At 47.0% G+C, this 22660-nt stretch overlaps 2 protein-coding genes across 2 annotated transcripts in view; both read left to right on the top strand.

Moving 5' to 3' along the window:
• The window catches only part of MAPRE1 (microtubule associated protein RP/EB family member 1), a gene marked incomplete at its 3' end in the record, with an annotated part of 218294 nt that overhangs the window by 61077 nt on the left and 134557 nt on the right, over nt 1-22660 (top strand). The window lies entirely within an intron of this gene.
• Nucleotides 4349-21070, top strand: ASXL1 (ASXL transcriptional regulator 1; the record flags this gene model as incomplete). The annotated part of the gene is made up of 12 exons (XM_082007017.1): nt 4349-4408; nt 9671-9783; nt 12566-12674; nt 13800-13920; nt 13995-14092; nt 14441-14534; nt 14826-14978; nt 15384-15547; nt 15640-15736; nt 16228-16333; nt 16802-17417; nt 18158-21070. 12 exons carry the CDS (start codon nt 4349-4351, stop codon nt 21068-21070), a joined length of 4644 nt encoding a protein of 1547 aa, XP_081863143.1.

Here is a 22660-nt window from a genome sequence, read left to right as displayed (position 1 = left end):
TCATCTCGACAGAAGCACCGCTCCAGAGCTCCATAGTGAGAACCAAATGAGGTTAAAAAGCAGAGGATCTGTTCAAACGTGACTAGGTGCATAGTTTTTCCTCTTCCTGCTTGAAAGACTGGCATCATCATTTGGGGTTAAGAAGTTGGTCTGAACAGGCAGGATGGCAGCGGTCAGCATGTACTCACCACCAGATAGCTGTGCCTCCCTTTAGAGCTGTAGGACAAAAAAAGGGTCTTGAAAGCAACTTTGCGCTCTCTAGAAAGGAAGCAATAGAAACTGAAGTCCTTTCCTTGTTTACAGGCATAAGTAAGAGCTTCTCTAAACTGACCTTCAACAGACCTCACCCCTACCGACAGGAACCACCTTGTCAAAGAACACATCTGCATACCAGTGCCAGCTCCACAGCTTTCTTCCTCTCGCTAGCCTCCATCTTTGCCCCTGGCATTTGAAACCAGCGTCCATACGAAGTCTTTAAACTGTGGGGTGGCGTACGGCCATTTTCTCACGTCTCCCACTGTTCACGGGGAATGTAGCATTGGCTCAGAGCTATCTTCCTGGCAGGCTCACAGGGCTGACTGCTCTCCCCTGTGAGCTGGACAGAGGGTAGAGCACCGTAATGTGGAGCTGCCTTTGAGCGCACTCTTCTTGGAGGTTCAGCGTTCGGTACCTTTTGTGCCTCACCTGTTCCACATTAGAAGCTTTCCCGTTGCACCTCCCAGCCCATGCAGAGCCCACTGGGAGTGAAAGCACACGTAACTGAGTCTGAGTAATGGAATCTGGTATTAATTCCAGGGGTTTTACTTTGAAAACAAGGGAGGAAGAACTCCTGCTTTTGACGGTCTCTTTGCAAAGCTGCCCTATGACTAAAGCAGGTTCCTGTAACGCTGCAGGCTCGTGTGGCAGAGTAGAGGGAGGTGGAACTGCCATGCTGAGGACAGAGCAAGGTGTCCCTGTCTAGTGTCTCACAGCTCATTTGTAAGTTTTAGTTCACTGTATATTGAGGCTTGGGATGTTACTTTTTCTGGTTGCTGTTGGCTGTCATCCTATGAACGTTTTTACCTATTTCCTCTCCCTCACCGATGACTTCCTCCAGACTGACGTGTGTGAGTGTATGAGGACTTGCCTGGTTTTAGAAATGCTCTGATGTGTGGACTCTGCCTTGTATGCTCGTTAAGTATCCGCTGAGTGACTTCACCCAGGCTGGAGAACGCCATTCTGTCTGAGCCCCATGAGCAGAAGGAACCGAACACTCAGCACAGCTCACCTCTGCATCTTGCAGGCATGGTGCCTCGGTGAGCCAGCTGCCCAGGTGGGCCTGGTGAAATGCTAACTTGGCTGCTTTGATTTATGGAGTGCTTTTCTGGACCACAAGATTAATATATATACACACATATATGCATATATTAGTTTTGGTGGAGGAAAGAGGAAGTTGCTTATAACTGAGAGAACAGGCATCTAACAAATTTCTTTCAATCTGAACACGGAATCCTGGCATAATCTTCCTTTTTATAAAGCGCTCTTTATGTACAGAGGGCCTTTTAATTGGCTCTTTTTGGAAAATATAATGTCACCTTCTCTTCTCTCTCCTCCTCCTTTCTCTCTAGCACTTGGACATCTTAAAAGATGATTGTATGGTGTTAAGTGCTCAGAGAACTGAAATGAAACAAGGGGGTTCTAAAACCTGAAATAGCAACAAAATATATAACCGCATATAGGTACATAGCAATGTACAAGTATGTTGTATGTGAGTATGCATACACAGACACATCTGTGTCTGCACATGCGCACACCTCCTCAGTCGCTACTATTCCATAGGGAATTCTGTATTAAACTCGTATGCTGGAAACTCCCCTGTGGCAGGACTGGTACAGTGGAAATCGCAGTGCAAACCCAAACTGTTCTTGTTTTAGTGTTGATAAGCTAGCTGGTTAATATGTCAGAAAGGCTCTGCTTTTAATTCTGTAGAAATTCATTAGCAAGGTGAAAGAATTTTAATAGGGTGGAAAAAGAATAAAACTGCCTATTTAGTCATTGTATTTAAATTGGAGCTATCATTGGAGATTTGGTTAATGTATTCATGGGCAATCGCAGATTGTTACAGAAGTTTTTAGATTCTCATTCCAATGGACTTACCCTCGACCAGATACTCAGTGGCACTGATATTAAGATAAAATACATTGTCTTAAGCTGTACAAAATGTACTGAGCTCTGGGTTGAAGTTTTTAAGAAACATTCCTGCCGAGTTTGCCCTTCTCTGGGTGTTATCTGAACCGTCTGGGCTTCCTGCAGGTTAACAGCCAAAAACAGGAAATCCAGCCGACTCCTGAAGAGGCCCTTGGACAGTGTGTGCCGTCATAGTTTCTGCATAGGAATGTTTAACGTCCTTCTCGTCTTTGCTCTGATCTGTATAATGGGATCTTTTTTTAAAAAGTGACATGCAGCAGAAGTCGGCCCTTGGCTCTGGGAGCAAAGCATCGCATGACACCAAGGCATAGGAATTAAAGCACTTTCTTAAAATCCTTAATGTAGGTCTAGCGCCTTTTTTAAAATATCTGCATGCTGCTTGAATCTTCTGGAACACATACCTCTGTCATAGCATTCTGGGCTTCGCTGATGCATCATACAGATCAGATCAGACTTGTGTTCAGTATTGGTTTTAGGTGTAGTAAGTCTGCCTTCACTGAACAGAGTGCTTGCCAAGTGTCAGCAAGACACCCATAAACCTGGATCCGTCCTCTCTTCTGTCTGTGATGGTTAATGTGCACCAGGCTTTAAATGGTTCAGTGCGAATCCTGTGGGTCTGTTTCTGCTGTGTTAAAACACGAAATGGAAAAGATAACCTGCAAAAGCCATAATTAGATGCGGGGATGGAACTGAAATGAGACCACCAGTCCTGTCTGCACTGCACCATGCAGTGTGGCGTAACTCTCTGTGGTCCAGGCACTTACTACCATCTTCAGTCCCCTTTTTCTTTTTGAAGCGACGTGCCTGAGGCTCTCCCTGCGGGCACAGCTGTCCACAGAACTCGCAGCTCCTTGGAGACAGACCAATCTCCACCTTCTCTTAGGCGATCTGTAGACAAAGAACCTGTCAATAATTCTGTCCATAGTTTTACAGCTTATATTTATTTGTATCATCTCTTTTGTCTAGGAATGTAAAGTGATCCTAAAACACAATGTGTAATAAAGTCGGTAAGATTTATTGCATCTATCAAAACATGCCCATTTTTCATTCTTAATTTCTAAGTACTGGCAGGGTTCAGCGACTTCGTGTTTTACAAAGCCTTACGTTATTTTTCTTTCAAAAAAAAAAGTCTCTCGACAAACTAAATTATTAAATAAGAGTAGAACTACTTGACGTTGTGATTATGTCTGGCGCACGGCACCTCGGGACTACGAGCGCTGTAAGAGCCCTGGCCGCGGGCCCCGGCTGCTGCCGGCTCAGCCGGGCCTGCAGGCCCCGGTGCTTCTCGCTAGAGGGAAGCAACGCGGGCGGCGGCGGTAACGGAGGCACAGAGGGAGGCCACCAGCAAAAGGTGGCGATTTAACTAATTCTAAACACCAGCGACCTCCGCCCGTGGCGGTTCGGCTCCGCGGGGAGAAGTAGCCTCAGGGCATGAGCCGGAGCTCTCAGCCGGGGAGCAGCGAGAGGCCGCGGCGGGGGCCGACATCTTCCCTCCTCTCGCTCCTCGCAGCGGCCGGCGGCAGGGGTGCGGCCGCGGGAGCCCCACTCCTCCCCAGGACTGCCGGAGCCCGCTCGGCCAGGGCCGAGGACGCCGATCACGCAGCCCCCTAGAGCCCAAGCGATGCTGCTTCTCCCGCCGCAGCCCAGGAATAGCCCCGCGACCATGAGGCGAGGGCTCAAGGCAGCGGCTGGTTCCGGCATGCCGCGCGGCACGGGCAGCGCCCGCCGGGAGCTGTAGTCCGCTAGCGGAGGCGGGGCCGTGGCGGAGGCGGCCGCGAGGACTACAGCTCCCGGCAGCCCTTGCGGTTTGTTTTCCTTCAAACGAGGCCCAGACCCGCCGCGCGCCTCGCGCGCCCGGCCCCGCCTCTTCGGTCGCGGCGCGCGGGTCCCGCTGTGTCCCGCCGCGGCCACCGTCGCGGAGCCCCGCCCCCTCCCCCCCGCTCCCAGCCCTTTGACCCCGTTGTTATGTCGGGCCCGAGCCGCCGCCGCCTCCCGTAGCGCCCGGAGCCGCCCCCGCTTCGCGCCCCGCCCGCCCCGCCCTGTGCGCCCGCCGCCCGCCCGCGCGCGCCCGCCCCGCCCCCGCCACCGCCTGCCCGCCGCCCGCCCGCCCGCGCGCCTAACGGTCCGCGCCCGCCGCGTCGCCGCCCCGTGCGGGAGGAGGATGAAGGAGATGAAGCAGCGGAGGAAGAAGGAGCGCACGTGGGCCGAGGCCGCCCGCCTGGTGAGGTGGGGGGGGGGGGCGCCGCCGCCCCGGTGGCTGCCCCGCCGCGGAAGGCCTGGGGTGGGCCCTGGGGAGGGGGCGCGGGGGCCTCGCCGGGCCCCAAGGGCCTCCTCCCGGCCCGAGGGCCGCTTGCCGCCGGCTCCGGCCCCTTCTCGAGCAACGGGGCCGGCGGCGCCGCCCGCGGCGGGGGAGGGTGGGGCGGACGCTGCGCCCCGGCGGGGCGAAGCCAGGGGCCGGGTCTTCCTGGGGACGGTGTCGCCGGTCGTGTCCCCCACCCCCCCGTCCCGCTCCCGGGGCCTGGGGGGCTCCGGTCTGCCGCGGCGGGTGTCTGCTCCCCGGTTGTTTCCCTTCCCGAGCCGGCGGGGCCCGGGGCGCTGCGGGGGGCGGTGCGAGCGCAGCCTCCGGCCCGCCGCAGGGGCGCTGGGATGAGCCGTCCGGGGTCCTCGGGGCCGCCGCGGCCGTGGGCCCGGCGCTCGGGGGTGCCATCCCGCAGCGGTAGCGGTTCGGTGTTTGCCGCTTCGGTTGCTGCCAGCGGCACGGGTAGGGCTGGAGCAGCTCGTGCTGTGGGCACGGCTCGTTTTCTTCCTTTCAGGTGACTTAAGGCAGAGTGGGAGGAACCGGAGCCTCCGGGGGGAGGCCTGGCCCGAAGTCTGGGCACTGCTGCTGTCAAAAGTTTCTGGTTTAATTATCGAGGCTGCAGGTTTCTCCCGTGGCCCAAAACGTGGGTGGTGTGAGCGGCGTGTGTTCGGCTGCCTGTCCCGGCAGCTGTGCTCAGCCTCAGTGTTGGCATCACTGTGGTCAGACGTTGTTTTGTCGCTTTTGTTTTTAGGAGATGTCGCTGCGGGTATGTCTTAGTCTTTTTGTCTCTGAGAATCTGCTTGTTGAAGGCTTGAGCTTCCAAAGCCAGGTCTGCTTTGATGGTGTTGGTGTAGGTCTATTGGAACACTGCTGTCGTTTGACTGTTGCGATGGGAGAAGGGTAATTTCTCTCAGCGAAGCTTTTAAGTCATGTCTGTCTTAAACCCAACTGAGAAATATAAGAAGAAAAATAACTTCAGTGTCTTTCAGACAGTGAGTATGAACTAGTCAGTAGTTTTATTTAAGAGGCACTTTTAGAGGCATTTAGGCTTGTTGCTTGCCGTGGCACACTGGTGGCCATCGCTGTCGGCTTCTGCAGCCGGCTGGAAGGAGCTTGGTCTCTTTGGCCTCTGCCTTGGAACTGCGTGCTCTTGGTGACACGGATCTGTGCAGGTACAGGAGTGCCAGTACAGGGAGAACAAGTCTGATGAGGGGCAGCTGAGGGAACTGGGGTTGTTCAGTCTGGAGAAGAGGAGGCTGAGGGGAGCCCTCATCGCTCTCTACAACTGCCTGAAAGGGGGTTGTGGCGAGGTGGGTGTTGGTCTCGTCTCCCAAGTAACCAGCGATAGAACGAGAGGAAACGGCCTCAAGTTGTGCTAGAGGAGGTTTAAATTGGATATTAGGGAAAATTTTTTTGCTGAGAGAGTGGTCAAGCGTTGGAACAGGCTGCCCAGGGAGGTGATGGAGTCACCATCACTGGAGGCATTCAAAAAACGTGTAGATGTGGCACTTTGGGACATGGTTTAGTGGGCATGGTGGTGTTGGGTTGACGGTTGGACTTGATGATCTTAAAAGTCTTTTCCAACCTTAATTTTTCTGTGATTCTATGAATAAGAGATGATCTGACCGCCTGCAGCAGGTGTGAACGAATCTCTGTGGTTTCCTTCCCGTAGCCCTGTCAGTGGTACTCAACTTGGGAGGATATGGATGTCCTTGCTATGTAACCTATGGGCATTTATAGAAAGAGATCGATAGGGCTTGAGGGTGTTTTGTTTGTTTGTTTTCTCTTTTGTGTGAGTGTTTGTTTTGTTTTTGCCTGGCCAGGTTATGCACTGGAGCACATAAACATTGAGGGGGAACAGTATGGGTGAGTCCAGCTGAGACTCGTGCTGGTATTGAGGGTATTTAAGTTAGGTCTTGGTGCTCTCTCTGTGAAAGATTTGTTTGGCTATCAGAGTGTTTTCTTACTGCTTGCCAAGAGGACACCTAATCACACAAGCATCTCTCTTCCAGCAACTTGCATAATCTTTTGTGTGTGAATTATAATATTTTAGACCCACATGGCTTTGTTTGAAAAAAAGGAGAAGGGCATATGCCAGCCACTGTAGAACTTCACTGCAGGAGCCTGGTGGCCTGGTACTTCATCGTGCATTTCTCTGTGAGATCCTGGTTCTGTGAGCCAAGTGTGTCACTGCAGGTCCTGGGGCGCTTTTCTGGTAGGTGACCTCAGGGGCAGAGACAGTGCTGGGTGACCTTGCACAAAGTTACCTCATTCAGATGTCCTGAGCTCTAACAGGTGAAAAAAAAATCAGTATTTATAGGCTGCCCAAAGCAGTGCAAGAGACTGTGACTCTCAAGCTGTCTCCTAATACACCTCCTCATCATTGTGTGATGGGCAAAGGATCTCTTCACAAACGCAGTTCTTCTCGCCTGCCTTTTGGCCAGAACCTCAGGCAGAGTGGGTGCATGAGATGTCTAAGCCTCAACAACATCTTAGAGCCATTGATGAACCAGAAATAGAACAATCTCATACTAGATTATCCACTTAGAGAGACCTACAGTTGCATAGCTGCACTTCCAGCTTTCAGGCCTGATTGTAAATCCACTAAAAAGAGATCTTTATTTAACATGAGTCTTACACATGCTCCCTGTCAAAATGCTTTTAATTTTCCTTTCTGAAGCGCACTATTGTATTTTGTATTCCTCTCGATGTTTTTGAGAATCACAGGCAAAAGTGCTTTTCAGTGTTCCTGCTCCTACAGAGCTAATACTATGCACCTTCCAGAAAGTAAGCCTTTAAAGACTCACTTGAACACCCAGAACCACAGGACTAGTCAACAAGTTCTGTCAGAGCTAAATGTCTAGTAAATTAATTGGGGGATGATGTAAACTTCCATAATTAGGGGCATAGGAACCCGTGACTATCAGTATTGTGATTAGTGGAGGGGAAAAAAAACTTTTTTGGGGTAAGAAACAGCTAACTTATGTTGTAGCTCCTGATGAAAGGTGGCACAGGCAGCATGAGGTTGGAGAGGGATGGAGAGCCAGAGCTGTAGGACCTTCTCTCTCCCAGTTCTTCCATTAAGCAGCCTGTACACTTAATGTAGCTGTTGATTGGAAATTGTTCCCCTGAGCATAGAATCTTTTATCTTTATGTAAATGCTCGTTCATGCTCAGTTTCAGGCTATGCATTTTGCTTGCTATGTCTGTCACTTGAGAGAGGTTTTATAAGCTGTGAAGAATTGCCTTATTTTTCAGAACAGGCGTGTTCCATTTTGTGGATCTTGCACTCAGCTCGGGAGCGATGTGTTCCCTCGTCTGCTCCCTTTGAGTGACGGGGGATGACAGTTCATGAGGCAGGCACGGAAATGTCGTAACCTATGGAGGCTTTTGATTAGTGGAGGAAAAAGTATGATGGAGCTGTGTTGACTTGAATTAAAATTGTTTACCCTTTCTGAATATGGCTTACCCCTTTCTTTGATCTTTTCCTTAAACTCTTTGTATTTTCATTGTGTTTTATCTCAGGTTATGTAGTTCTCAAATTTCTGTCCCCTACCAGGTTAGCACCACTGATGCTTATGGTCATCAAGCATCTGAAAAATACATATTGAGTGGATATGATGGGTGGATATGATGTAAGAAGTTCCTTTTATTACAAAATATAGTTGAAGTGCAGACCTACAGTGACATGGGTTGGGTTTTTCTTTAGTTGTGGAGGCTAGAGATGGTATGGAGGTGCAAACGGTGCCCTGCACAACCTTTCTTTTTTTAACTTCTCCGCCCCCCCCCCCCCCAATGTCCTGTTCAGGCAACTCCAGAAGGCAGACTATAGGCTTTGTGCCTTCACCATGCTGCAGTGACTCAGTTCTAGATGTTGCTGATATAAATGGGCCGTTTGGGTTCCTCCACTGGCTTCTCACACAAGTCAAACTGAAAGACAGCATTGTGCTACTGACTCCTCTAAAGCACGGTGACAAATGAAATGAGGATTTTGCATCGTTGCGGCCATTACGTTAGGGGAATTTAGACCGCGGTTACGATCAAAAAGTTCCCGAGTGAATACCCGTTGCTGCTTTTCTCGGATGTTTCAGGCCATGTCCTGTGCCGGTATCGCAGTCTCTGCTCGCTCAGGTCTCTCGAGTTCAATGTCTTTTGCATTCAGGGAGCAGCACTCTCTGCTTCAGTGGAAGGTGCAGGAAGGTGCGTGTTGGGCAGCTGTAGGGTAATCTGCTCCCAAAGAAACATCGTGGTTTACATCTACTGCAGCTTAATTTTGTTCATTGTTTCCTGTTTATGTGGGTAATCTTCTTATCCACAGAAATGTCCGGTCCTCTTTTTGAAGCCTTAAGTTCTTGCTTCTAGACATTTTTGAGCAGTAAGTTCCACAGGCTTTTAAAAAAAAAAAAAAAGTAATAGTCTCTTTAGTTCTTCGCATATAAGTGGCAATTCTATTCTTCATATATGAAAGGATGAGTAGTTATTTATTTTATTGCCTTTTAAATACCTCATTTTACTAATTTTCTTTCAAAGGCAAGCAGTCTAAATCTTTTTATTGTCTCTAGACATATTTTTTTCGACACTTTTCACTGTTATTGTTGTCCTTTTCTGAATTCTGTCCTTCTCTGACAAGAATTCTGACTCTTACCCATGGTACCCCTCTTGAGGTGGAGCAAAGATGAAATGAATGCAGTAATCCAAGGAAGGTACGCTATTGAATTATATAGTTGTACAGTAATACTTTTATTAGCAGAAAAATACTGGATGCTTTATTGAGAGGTAGGAAGGTATATGGCAGGGATAACATTATACACCATTAAAGGTCACTGGCCACTGTACAGTTTGAAGGTTGTATGTGGCAGCAGCTCGGTCTAATATCTGTTGAAGTCTGTGGTAAAGCTTCCACTGGTTTCACGCTATGGGGTCAAGGCCAAATTCTGCTGCTTTTTCTCTCCTTCATGTTTGTATTTCAGTTAATTAGGGACCAGATTAAGATAAGCCTTTTGTGATGCTTACCGTGATCTAATCTTGAGATAGCCTGAAACTTTTAGCATGTGTCTTTTGCAGATGAATAAAGTTTTAAAACTTTATTGGAGCATATTATTGGAGCTGAACCGCAGCTTATGGAGTAGTTCTGTGAATGCAGAAGCAAATTCTGTAATGACACATGGTCTTTCTGTCTTTTCAGGTGCTGGAAAATTACTCTGATGCTCCTATGACCCCAAAACAGATTCTGCAGGTCATAGAGGCTGAAGGACTAAAGGAAATGAGGTTAGTATTGATGATCTTGTCTAAAACAGTGTGGAGCATGGGGGAGGCTGCATATGAAGGCTTGTGTTCCTTCGTGCAATTCTGCCTCTGCCAGCCCACTTTTCTTCTTCGTTTTTTCTCTTTCCAGCATGGTAATTTCAGATGACAGTATAGACATTTATATACAGGTTGTGTTGGGTTTTTGTGTTGGTTTTTTTTCCTTTGACAATAACTGGAAGCTGTTCTTGGATTTTTTTATAACATACAGAGTCCCCCTCATCCATCTATTATAAATTAAATGCCTATTGTAGATCAGACTCCTGTATTGTGTTGTACTTACCACTTCTTTGTATGGTTCTCTAATAAGTAGCTTTCTGCAGTTGTGACTCTAGTTTGAGACCAGTTTATCTCCCCTGATGCTTCATTTCTAGAGCAGACGTTTTAGGAGACTCAAAGTCGTCTTTATTTTACATTACTGTACTGGCTTCTGCTCATATTTTTGAACATCATGATAGCGCAGCTCACACTGTTGTGGCTGTTGACATTGTACGGAGGACATGCCCATCTCAACATGATTTTTATATGGAAAAGAACCTGATACAGAGCTTCGGAACTTAACCTGGTTAAGTTCCCGTGAACTTCCATCTGTTTCTGTGACAATAGTGGAAGAGAAATACAGTGTCTTGCAGACCAAAGAAAGCAGGTAACTGTGATAGTCCAAATGCCTCTGTTAGTGCTGCATGGCAAAAAAAGAAAGTTTGACTACCAGAGACAGAAAAAGCAGTCTCTTCTGGCTGCTGCCCATTGATTGACTTCTAGGGAATCCAGATGCGTGGACTGTTTCTAGCCTTGTTTCCCCCTCACCTTGATTCTGTGGACTGTTTTCCACCATGGTGTTTGCGTTTCCTGAACCTGCGCTTTACCCAGCTACAGAAGGTAAACCAATTTCTTCTAGGACCTAGCAACTCAAAGTGTTAGCTTGTTTTTGCTCCTTATTTGTGTCGGAAATCAGGAAGCAGCTGGGATGGTTTGAATAGTGAAAATTGGTGATGCATACAGGAGCGTCGTGTGTAGGAGTTGCCATTGTTCGGAGAGGGATGATGCCGGCGTGTGTTGCTGCATCGATACTGGAGCTGTTAAAACACCCACCTGCCACTGGCAATCCTTGCTGAGGAGATCTTCACTGGTTTGGATATGGGTGGTCGTTTCACAGCTCTGAGTAGAATTCAGACAGGTTTTTAATGAGGACCCTCCTATAGCTTTGTTTTACTCGATATTCTGCACCTTTCTTACATCACTCCTTTTAAGCAGATGATTGAAGATCTATGTGCATAGGCTGTCCTCTGCTAAAGGTAGTAGCAGTTCTCTCTTCACATACATAAATTATCTTGGTGCTTTCCCAGTTTTGACAAGTGACCTGTCACAGCATGTAACTAAAGACCAAAATTTGGAGAACGTGTCAAGTTAAATCCCATGGAGCTAAATCGTTCCTTTAAAGTTCGGTGGTTTTCCCTTGGGATATCTGCTTTTCCTTCCCTGGTCATTAATTCTCTGCTTTAAGAAAAGACTGTTTTCTTCAGAGCGTAATTGTTCACAGCATAGAGGCAGTGATCCTTGCTGGTACTTGTATAGAAGCCCTTCCTTCCTGAAGGAAATAGCTTGGTGCCTCGAGATGTTTTTCCCTTTGCATCAATACTGAGCCAGTGTTCCCCTGGTTGGGGGGTCACGCTGGTCCGCTGGGAGGGCTGTGTTCCGTGCAGCTGGCATTCACGGTCCTGCCCGGCTGATGCTGAGCCAGGACACTTGGGCCCAGCACCATTGCTGAGTTCTAGCTCCTAGGAGAGTTTTAACTGTTCATTTTTTATCTCGTTTTGGGGAAAACTCTTTATTTTGCCATCCTAAGAAAGTGTGCTCTGTGGCTGCTTAGCATGCTCGGAGTGCTCTGTTAAACACGGAAGGGAAAACACTGTCTAACAGGACTGAAGGCTGGAAATTTTCTTCATAGGATCTAAAAGTGATACAAGGTGATTTTGTCTGTTGCCAAGGCTTGTAAAGAAATGTTGAAAAAACAAATGCGTTCAGGGTGGAAACAGAAATTGTTCTGAGTTTTCAATTTTGAGAATTATTTTCGTTGAAATACTTTGTCTCAATCCCGCTTTCAGTTTCACTTTTAATAATAATGAAATCGATACTGCTTTAATGTCTCTTCCAGGTAACTTTCTGCCTGTACATGTGTGACGTATTGGAAAACATGAGTTTACGTGGCGCAGAAGTTCCACCAGTGTGAGCGTAGGGTGGTTGCTTTAACCAGGGAGTTACATAGGACTTGACAAATCAGTTCATCAGACCTTTTATGTCTAACTCTGCTAGTGCAGTTTTGTCTGTGACATGTCAGACAATACATTCCAGAAACACGTATGTGTACAATTTATGCTGGTTTTGTTTACATCTTTCTACTGCTGAATAAATCTTTTTTTTTTTTTTTTTTTTTGTAAATTCAATCCAACTCTGAAGGTTTCAAGCAGAGGAAGGGAGGAAACAGGTAATAAAAATTAGAAACGCCTAAAAAAGGCTGAGAGTAACTTGAAAATTGGCATAACGTTTCCTGTTTTCTGCCAAATACTTTGCTCTGATGTTTTGAGGCTGATGTACAGGTCAAAAAGGAAAACAGTAATACTGTTCTGACTGAAGTGCCCATCCCATAAAGTTAACGAACGTCGTCTCTGTTCCCCTCAGTCAGCTAAATGGTGCCCATTTAAACAGATCTTTCAGGCTGTTTTCTTGATAAGGCCATTTCTTAAAACTCACTGTTTTCTGCCTTCCTGTGTTTCAGCGGCACTTCTCCCCTAGCCTGCCTCAACGCCATGCTCCATTCCAATTCAAGGGGAGGTGACGGCCTTTTTTACAAACTGCCTGGACGCATCAGCCTTTTCACGCTCAAGGTAAATGCTGAGCTCCTGCTCCCAACTGAGTGCCGAGGTGCGAGTTCTGCTTGTTATGCATAGCTGAGTGTTAAACCGTCACTGAGCATCGTATGAGCTGAGTGTGCTGCATGTGAGATGGTCATGTGAAAGAGTGTCTGGAATTCATTATTTCATTAGAGCTTGTACCTTTCAGCAATTTTCAGTCATACATGATAAATGCCTTTAAAAAAACCCTATTATTTCTTGAATTGCACAAGCAAGATAAATCCTCTTATTCCAGTACTTGGTGTCCAACTCAGGTGGCTGCTTACCGAAACAGTCCCATTCACTCCTTTTCTGCCATCCACAAGGGAACACAGCCAAACCAATAAATTAAATTGGTCCAAGAGCTTGTAGCTACAAGTAAAATATCTTGATAGGAAAATGTATATTCATCCTTCTGGTTGGTTGTTTTATGTTCCCCTGCATTCTGTGTATATTTAGCATCACCATTTTCCTCAGATCTTGAAGTCTCTCTGGAACATTTTTTATATCTAATCTAGTTTATTGTCCCAGTAATCTTAAATGTTGAAAATATTTGTCGTCTTAAGCTTTTCTTTTGCATTGTTGTGTACTGTTGGATTCCCTGATAAGTATCAGTTTGATAGACTACAGATATCTCAGCTATTCACTTGCGTCTTTTTTTCTGCTGTCAGAAAATTTTGTTGAATTGCTGTATTTTGCTGAAAACAGATGGCATTGAAATGGCTTTGATTATACAAGTAGTAAATACATCTCCTAAGTTTACTATCTTAGTAGTTGGCTACTCTGATGCTGCCTGTTCTTTTGCAGTTAAGAATGAGATATTTCTCTTTATTAGAAACTGCTTGCTCGTAGAAGAGTGCGATGAATTATTAACCTTACGTATTATGGATATGGTTGAGTTACTTGCCTAGGAGGTGTCTATGAGGTGTGCTAATAGTTTAGATGACTTCTGTTCCACTACGAGCCCAAATGTATCTTTCTGCATCAAGGATTAAAATAGGGAAGATGAAAGAAATTAAGCTTAAAACTATATCCACTAAACAGTCTGTTCCCATTGGTTTAAGTCATAGTGGTTGGGAGGGAGGACTGTAGCCATCCCAGTTCTCTTTGCCCATTTAGAAGGATGCCTTGCAGTGGTCTCGGAACCTGTCTGTGCCAGAAGGGGAGGAGCTGGAGGACACGGCAGATGCAGAAAGCTGTGAGTCCAATGAAGCAAGCACTGTGAGTGGTGATAATGATGGTAAGTGTCTAATGACATTAATCTTAAACTATAAGATCTACTTCTGTGTCTGACTGAGAGCCCATCTCTTTCAGTGTCTCTTGATGAAACCTCCTCTAACGCCTCATGTTCCACTGAATCTCAGAGCAAGGGACCCGCTGCTACCAGGGAGAGCTACAGAACCGCCTCCCAGGTAGGAAAAAGTGGGACTAATGGGAAGCATGAAGCCTCTCAAGGAGAGCTTTCATTACTGCATGATAGTTGGGTGAGCATGACAGGGACTAGTTGTACACAGGTGCCTCAGAGTTACGAGGCTGTCTCCTTAGGTGGGGAGTTTACACTACGGGGAGGGATCACATACAGGAGGGTAATTTTGAACTCTCTGCTGTTCTTGTGTAATTATTATTAGATGTGATCACACCCGAAGATTTAGCTAGGAGTCAGGTGGTTCTTCAACTGGGAAACGGCTAGAAGCTTATTTTCCCCCCTCTGTAATGCCTTTGTTCCTTTGTTTTGTTTTTGGTTTCTTCCTGGACCACAGACGACCAAACAAAAGAAAAAGACTGGTGTAATGCTGCCACGGGTTGTCTTAACACCACTGAAAGTCAATGGGGCACACATGGAGTCTGCCTCCGGTGAGCATTGCTTTTGTTGTGGTGATTTTCTGATGACTGCAGGGATGGCTTTTAATCAGTTGTCCCTAGTTACCTGTAAGTTTGCCTGAGGATTTCCCCAGCACTTGGTGAGGATGCATGTGACTGTAGGGTGGTCTGTTATGTTTAACTCCATCAAAACAGTTGGTAACTGGGCAATACCCTGTAATAGTGGATCCCTTATTAGCAAATAATTCTTGTTATGTTAAACCACTCTCAAAGTTTGGCTTCTGCTGTTCTTTGCATATTTTTATGAAATTGTTTCGCTTTTAGGTTTCACTGGAAAGCATGCTGATGGGGAGAGCAGTAGCACATCCAGCAGCAGCAGCAGCTCTTTGGCCCTGTGCAAAGCCACCTTGCGTAGCAGAACAGAAATAAACAGGGATCCTCCGCAGCTTCTGAGAGGTATCCGAAAGCCCACAGCTGGTAGGTGCTTCTGATTGAAGTTAGAAGAATAATTGTCCATAAAAGCAGAATATGTAGAAGTCGGTGTACATGTGAGAAAACACCAAGGTTCCCTTCCTTCGGAAGGCGTATGACAATCGTAAGGCTCGCAAGCCGGACCTTCCTCCTCGAACGTTAGTCAGAAAAGTTGTTTAAAAGTTTGCCTACTCTGAAGAGCAGCATTGAGAGTTGTACCTGAATGTGACAGAAATGTGACCTCATACCAAAATTCCAGATGCACATCTATTAATTAGTGTTTTTGAGAGTCTTTCTCCATACTTGAACACTACAGTCTTTTCTCGTATATCTTGCTCCTTTTGCTGTAGTAATGCTGAAATACTTTTATCCAACAGTGTTTATTTTACTTGCCTGTCCTTAAAACTGCAGGGCAAATGAAACGAAACAGGGGTGAGGATATTGACTTTGAAACACCTGGCTCCATTCTTGTCAATACAAACCTGCGAGCCCTGATAAACTCCAGAACCTTTAACGCGCTCCCGTCACACTTTCAGCAGCAGCTCCTTTACCTCCTTCCAGAAGTTGATAGACAGGTATGAGGGTGTTTTCCATTCACTGCATTGCCTCTTGCTTGCAGAACGGCTGGAGCAAATGTTTTCTCTTTGTCCTGGGTTTGTCCCATTAGGTTGGGGCCGATGGGCTGATGCGTCTCAGTGGCAGTGCTCTGAATAATGAATTCTTCACTCATGCTGCGCAGAGCTGGAGAGAACGACTAGCTGATGGTGAGTAGGTTTGCTTTCCTAGGTGGCTGGAGAATAGGTACTCATTTTATGGGATTTTTTTTTTTCTTTTACAGTTAATGCATGGCAATTTGGGCCAGCAGTGTATCTGGCTATGTTGACCCCAACTTTTCTTCGGTTTTCTTTTTTTTTTCCCCTTTAAAATCAAAGATGTGTTTTCCTTTGGTGCCATGGGACCTTCTGAACAAAGTAGTGGAGGTGTAAAGTAGTGCCAGACTTATCTTTCCTTAAATGATGGCCTGTGTCTAGTAAAACGTGATTTTTTTCAGACTTGCTTGAAAGGCTGTGTGACCATTGCCCTTAAGGAGTTGCAGGCAGCACGTGGATCCATAGTGAAGTGGAGAGTGGGGCGATAGCAGAAAATCTGTCCTTTGTATCTATAGCTACTGTACTACACTGCATAAACACAAAAGGTTGCATTTGCACAGTCAGTTTTGTTTGGAACTGAATTTCAGTCTCTTGCCTCCATGTAGGTGAATTCACTCATGAGATGCAAGTTCGAATTCGACAGGAGATGGAAAAGGAAAAGAGAGTGGAGCAATGGAAAGAGAAGTTCTTCGAGGACTACTATGGACAAAAGTAAGAAATTTTCCCTCACCTATCTTGTTTTATCTGGTTTTCTCTAGGTGGCAGAGTGTGTATCTGCTTGTGGATACCTGAGAAGATGCAGCATAAACTCCTTCAAAAAACACAGATTGTGGGGTGAATCATTCAGACTGTTGCTCCAGGGGAATCCTTAGTGAAATTGGCTGGGTCACAGCAGAATTTTGTAGCCTATTTTGTTTCCCAGACAAGTTAATGTCACTCGTTTTCCATCACAAATCTTCACATCATCTTCTTTTTCTCATTCCCTGTGATAGTAATGTGGGATAGCAAATGTATAGGTTGTCTCATGGCAGACTGACTTGATGAGGTTTTGATGAGTCTCTGCTTTGTAACCTGTACGTTGCTGTGTATGGTGGTGACAGTATAGTTATAAGTAAAAGATGAAATGCTTAAATTAGGATGGGCTTTAGATTTTATCTAGTTTTTATGTTTACCTCATAGGTTGGGCTTGACCCAAGAAGAATCCCAGGAGCAGAATTTGGTGCAAGAAGACGCTGAGAACAGGACAGGACTGTCTGTTAAAGGAGAAGCAAGACTGCCGCGCAGTCCCTCTACACGGCAGAGAGATGGGCACTTCAAGAAGCGCTCCCGGGCCGACCTGCGATGCAGAGCCAGGAGGAGCCTGTACAAACTGCGTGAACCCGAGCAAACGGAGGCTTCCAAAGAGACTGCTGCTGTGGGGCCAGATTCCTCTCTTCATAAAGAGGCAAAGCCTGAGGTAGACCTGAAGAAAGATGATCTGATGAGCCCTTTGGCTGCAGTACTGAAGCCAGATAGTTCAGAATTGCACCTCTCTCCAGAGACTTCCAAATTACACAGTAAATCGGAAGATCTGTCACTGGCAGCTGCAAACAGAATTCCCAGTTTGCCCCAGGAGAATTCTGCTCGGGAGTCAAAAGACCAGAAGAGGAAATGCTTTGAGGAGGCTGCCTCTGCATCCTTCCCCGAAAAGAAGCCCCGGCTTGAAGATCGTCAGTCCTTTCGTAACACAATTGAAAGTGTTCACCCAGAAAAGCCACAGCCTACTAAAGAGGAGCCAAAAGTCCCACCCATCCGGGTAGGAAAGAGAATTCTAGCTGCTTGGTATCTCAGGGCTGTCATGCTCAGTAGCATCAAAACGTTATTAAAATGTCAAGTGTTGCCATCTTAAGAGAAGAAGTGGAAGGGTTTCATTGGTAGAGCTGGCTAAGTACCGCTGATTACCACAGTTCTCTGTCTTACTTAGACAGGCAAAGAATGGAAAATCATTCCAAGGTCTTCACACAAGAGCACAGGGTAACCTTGACCTACTCTGTTAGTTCGCATTTCTGTGGATACAGAAATTACTTTTCTTGAAACTAGATGACTTGTTGCAAGAGAGACCTTTGAATCATGTTCTTTATCCTGTGTAGTTTCTCAGTTCCTTTCCTTCTGGCGAGAATCTTAGTATTCTTTCTGACTTTTTTGATTTTGACTAGAGGTGTCCATCTTGTTAGCTTCAGGGTAGTCATCCTGATGTAAAGGAGACCATTTTCATTTCTGAAGATCTGAATGCAAATCACATTTCGTATTTGTCTGCTGGCTCTGGTAAAACAATGTTAATATTAAAGTGAGCTGTACATATCACATGACAGAGCACATAAGCAGCGGTTTCAGGGAACATGCTACTTCTCTGCCAAAATCAGTTTTTTAAGTTGGAGTTTTAAATTTTTGTTGAATTCTTGTGATAAGAATTGTGATGAATAGATGCCAATAAAATGCATTTCACTGTCTGAAAATGGTCAAGGTTAGAACTAATTGCTTTTCCCTTTCTTTCAGATTCAACTTTCACGTATTAAACCACCCTGGGTGGTTAAAGGTCAGCCCGCTTACCAGATATGCCCCAGGATCATCCCCAACACGGAGCCCTCCAGCCGGGGCAGGTCTGGGGCCAGAACACTCGCAGACATTAAAGCCCGTGCTTTGCAAGCCCGAGCCCAGCGAGAAGCTGCTACAGCCGCCATTGGAGGTGGGGGTGGCCCAGGTGGAGGGAGAAGCACTGATGAAGGAGGTGGTGGAGGAGAATCCAGCAGCCATACAGAGCACAGGAGGTCAAAGAGAGCTCATGGAAAGCGTTCGTCAGATCTACAACGAACACAATTACTGCCGTCTCTCCATCTGAACGGAGACAAGGCTAACTCCGCGGTGGCTGCTCGGGAGGCTAGCGCGAATGCCTTCGTCTCTTCCAGACAAGACCCCTTTTCTTCAAAGATTGAGGGAAGTGCCGTTCTGGAATGCGCTGCAGGCACTAGCTCAGGGGAAGCTCAACCTGGTGGTGGGTCACCTAGAAGGCAGTTCTGTGATGCTTTGACTGGGTCGTCCTTAGACAATGCAACTTCTGAGAGGCAGGAGGAAAGCCCCGAGCAGCTCCTCTGCGACCCAAGGACCGAAACCCCATCTTGTGTTGCATCACAGGAGACACAAAGTACAAAGCTGAAATGCGTGGTTCTGCCAGTAAACGGTCTGTCTTGTTCTCAGGTGCAGGGAGCTGTGATCAGTTCTATGGTAGATAGGGTTGTGTCGGAGCTCAAAGATGGTAGTGCTCCCGCCGAACAGCTGGATTATCATCCTGACGTAAAGGAAAACTCCTCCAGTTGTCCTGCTCTTCTGCCAGAATTGTCATCAGGTGGTAAAGAATGCCATGAGCCAGAAATGGTATCTAGATTTAGATTTAATGGCTCTGAAACATTAATGGAAAAATGTGTTGCTGATGGTGGTAACTCCAAAACAGTGACTATTGGCGTGGGGAAAGCAGTCCCTGCGCTTTGTAACTTTTCACACCTGCAAGCAGAGAAAGAGAATGATGGCCAACTAAGTAATCAAGAACAGAATACAGAGTCTCTGGTGAAACCTTCTTTACACAATGACTTTATTTCTCAGAATAGGATAGATACCTCTGAAAAGCTGCAGCTGAGGGAGAGGTGCCCCAGAACAGAACCAGAAAATGCACATCAGCCACTGAGAGAGACTCAAGAGTTCAAGGCAAACGGAGATGATGAAATACAGAGTACGCACAGCGAAACAACAGATACTGCTTCAGATTTTGAAGGTGACGTAGCTGATGAGAATGTAGAGATGGATATATGTTTCAGAAGTGTCCGCTGTAGGGAGGTGGCTGGGAAAGACACTTCCTGTCACAGCAGCACTGAGAGATGTGGTAGGATTAGGTCAAAGTCATCTGTGGAAACAGATAGTCTGGCCTTCCCTGCAGTTGCAGCGATGAGCACTGCACCTCCATCTCAGAGGTGGGGACCACGTGCACCATTGCCCCAGAAAGCCGAGCGGCCGACAGGTTCTGCTCAGCCCATATCCTCTGTTGAAACCAACAACCCTTTGGTGATGCAGCTGCTTAAGGGGAACCTTCCACTGGAAGAAGTTCTCCCAGTATCTCATGCCAACATCAAGCTGGAAATTACACAGCCACCACTGGACAAGCAGTCAGAAAGCCTCTCCCTGCAAATGGAGAGAGGTAGCAGTTGCTATTTTGGCAAAGAATCTTCTCCAGATGTAGGAATAAAGGCGAGTGCTCTAAGCAGGAGTGGTGACTTCCGCTTGATGAGATCTTCTGTAGATCCCCAGGAGAAGTGCGGATCAGGGGCAGCATTGCCTAGAGCAGAGGATGCGGAGGATCGGTCTATTCCAGAAAAACATTCCAAAGTTGGCTTGGCTATAAGCTGCCAAGACCAACTGGCAAATGTGGCAAGTGCCTCTCAGAAGCCTGGAGATATGGGCCCTCGGGAAAGAACATTTTCTTCCTGTAGCTTTGAGGAGCAGAAGGAGTTGCCCAAGGTCCATCTGATGCCACAGCACAACCCATTAACAAGTGTAATCACAAATAACAGTCCGGAGAAGTTGAATGCCTCTCCGGAGCCTAGGTTTTTATCTCCAGCTGTAACTTCTCATGGTCCGAATCAGCCAGGGGGTACATCAGTCAATAAAAATTATGTTGGAGTTCAAGGCAAAAAACTCTTTGGTTCTGGTTTTCCTTGCAACCCCAGTGTTAGACTACATCACTCCAGGGCTTTGGATCCAGTTGCAGCCATGGGAACCTTGTCCCCCAGCAAACAGATTCCTCTGAACAAGAGCTGTGCTTCAGGAGAAGGAATGCCAGCTGCAAGGGAAGAATGGACTTCAAAGCAGCACACCAACACCCTGGGAGGAATAAAAACCGAGAATGTGTTGGCATGTGGCAGCCTAGCCAAGAGTGACGCGGAGAACCGGAAGGATGCAGCACAAAACCCCGTGGAGCTGACTGAGCATTTGCAAAGTGTTCCGCTGGTGATGGACTTGCCATTTTTTAAGTTTTCGAGGGAACCAGGAAAAGGACACAACCACCCGTTGGAGCCTTCTTCCATACCCTCCCAGCTCAATATCAAGCAAGCATTTTATGGGAAGCTTTCTAAGCTGCAGCTTAATTCCACCAGCTTTAATTATTCATCCAACACTCCAGCTTTTCCCAGAAGTCTTGCTGGAAGCATGATGCAGCTAACCCACAAAGCGAACTTTGCTGCAAACCGTAATACGTCCCTTTCTGTGCAGATGTTTGCTGATAGCAGCAGTGTTGATGAGATATCGTTCAAGTGCTCGTGCAGCCTTAAAGCCATGATCATGTGTAAAGGCTGCGGGGCGTTTTGTCACGATGACTGTATAGGACCCTCTAAGCTTTGTGTATTGTGCCTTGTGGTGAGATAATAAATTATGGCCATGGGACAAATTGTATATTCAGTGTGTGTATTTTGATAATGACTGATCCTAAAACCTGTACACAAAATACTATTCTGTTTATAGTAGAAATGCTATTACACTTTGTTTTGGTGAGGAAAGTTGACTTGCCTTCCCACTGAAATCTACGGTGCAAAACCCTTTCTTGCTCATGGTTACACTCCGCTATCCGGGCTGCGCCCCACTGGAGCGATCCTTCTGCTTAGTGCTATCGTGGAAACACTGGTTGTGCTCTGGTGCACGTGCTGAGGCTAATACCTGAGCGAGAGGCAGTTTGCTGTGGCAATCCACGGACCCTCTGTCGAGGAAATCTTTGCATCCAAAGGAACTGGAACAGGGTGTTTTCTATTTCAGGGCTGCGCTAGATGAGGCCCTACAGTCTTCCGCTCTGCCCTTCTGCCATCTCCATTCTTGGTTTGTGTGGGAAGTACTGCTGGACAGCAAGTGAAAGCAAAGAGCTGCTCTGCAGGCGACGGTTCTCTACGGTCTTTGGATGCTACAGCAGAACGTGGTGCCCAGTAAAACTCTCTGCAGGCGGCTGTAGAGCCGTATACAGCGAAGCGTATACTGGATGGAGCCAACTCGGTGGTTGCAAGAAGAGCGGGGGGGAAAGTGGCAGGTGCCAACCGAATGCCGTCGTCTGGCCTGCGGGAAGATGTGTGGCCCGGGGAGCTGTGTGCCTGGCTGGACTCTTGGACCAGCTGATGTGACTGCCTCTTTTGGCTGACTTGCCACAAACTAGTGTGAAACGTTGGAGGTTCCTAGCAGCTCGTTGACGTGGCCAGCCATCTCCGCATTGCAGCCCTGCAGTGAGGACCTTAACACGACAGCATCTGACCACTTGCAAGAGTCTAGCTGTGCATCTGTGTGACGATCATCTAACATTTAAAGCAGTGTTTTCTCCTTTTTTTTATATTTTCATTCTTGGATGTATAAAGTGAATTATTTGGCTCCTGTAAGTATCCTCTATGCATCTGTTTGATCATGTATTTATATGTTGTACACAGTACTGGCCAACTCTGTAAATGGATGTAATGTACATAGAACATAAAGGGTTCTTTTTTTTTTTTTTTCTTGGATTTCCAGGCTCTACAGCAGTATTGCATTAAAGTGGTGTTAGTTATTAATCTGCATCTGTAGTCAGAGCCACTGTATTCTGTCTTGCCTAACGTGAGGCTCAACACACAAAGGTGTCTCGGTTCTGACAGCCTCCCTCTGCCCGGGCCTCCGTGCCGCGCTGTGCAGGCAGCCCGTGGCGCGCGGGCTCGAGGATGGCCTGGTGGCATCGGCCGAGGCGAGGGTGCTTTGCCGGTCGCTCCTCGAAGCCTTTTGCCAGTTGGTGCTGGAACTGAGCTAGAGCGTGGCTGGGGCTGCGTCGCAAGGCGGTGAACATCCTTGTGCATCCACAGGCTGGGGGCAAAAACGTGACTCTTCCTCTTTGGAGCAATTACTTACCGAGAGGGAATTGCTTCCGCGGGGGGAGAAGTCAGCTTTTTTATTTAAGCAGCAGTAGGAAGAATTGTAGGGGGTTTATTTTTATTTTTTCTTCTCGTCCCTTTT

This window comes from Phaethon aethereus, assembly GCF_964289735.1.
Source record: "Phaethon aethereus genome assembly, chromosome: 16".
NCBI classification, from domain to species: Eukaryota; Metazoa; Chordata; class Aves; order Phaethontiformes; family Phaethontidae; genus Phaethon; species Phaethon aethereus.
This window is presented reverse-complemented; position numbering and strand designations above follow the sequence as displayed.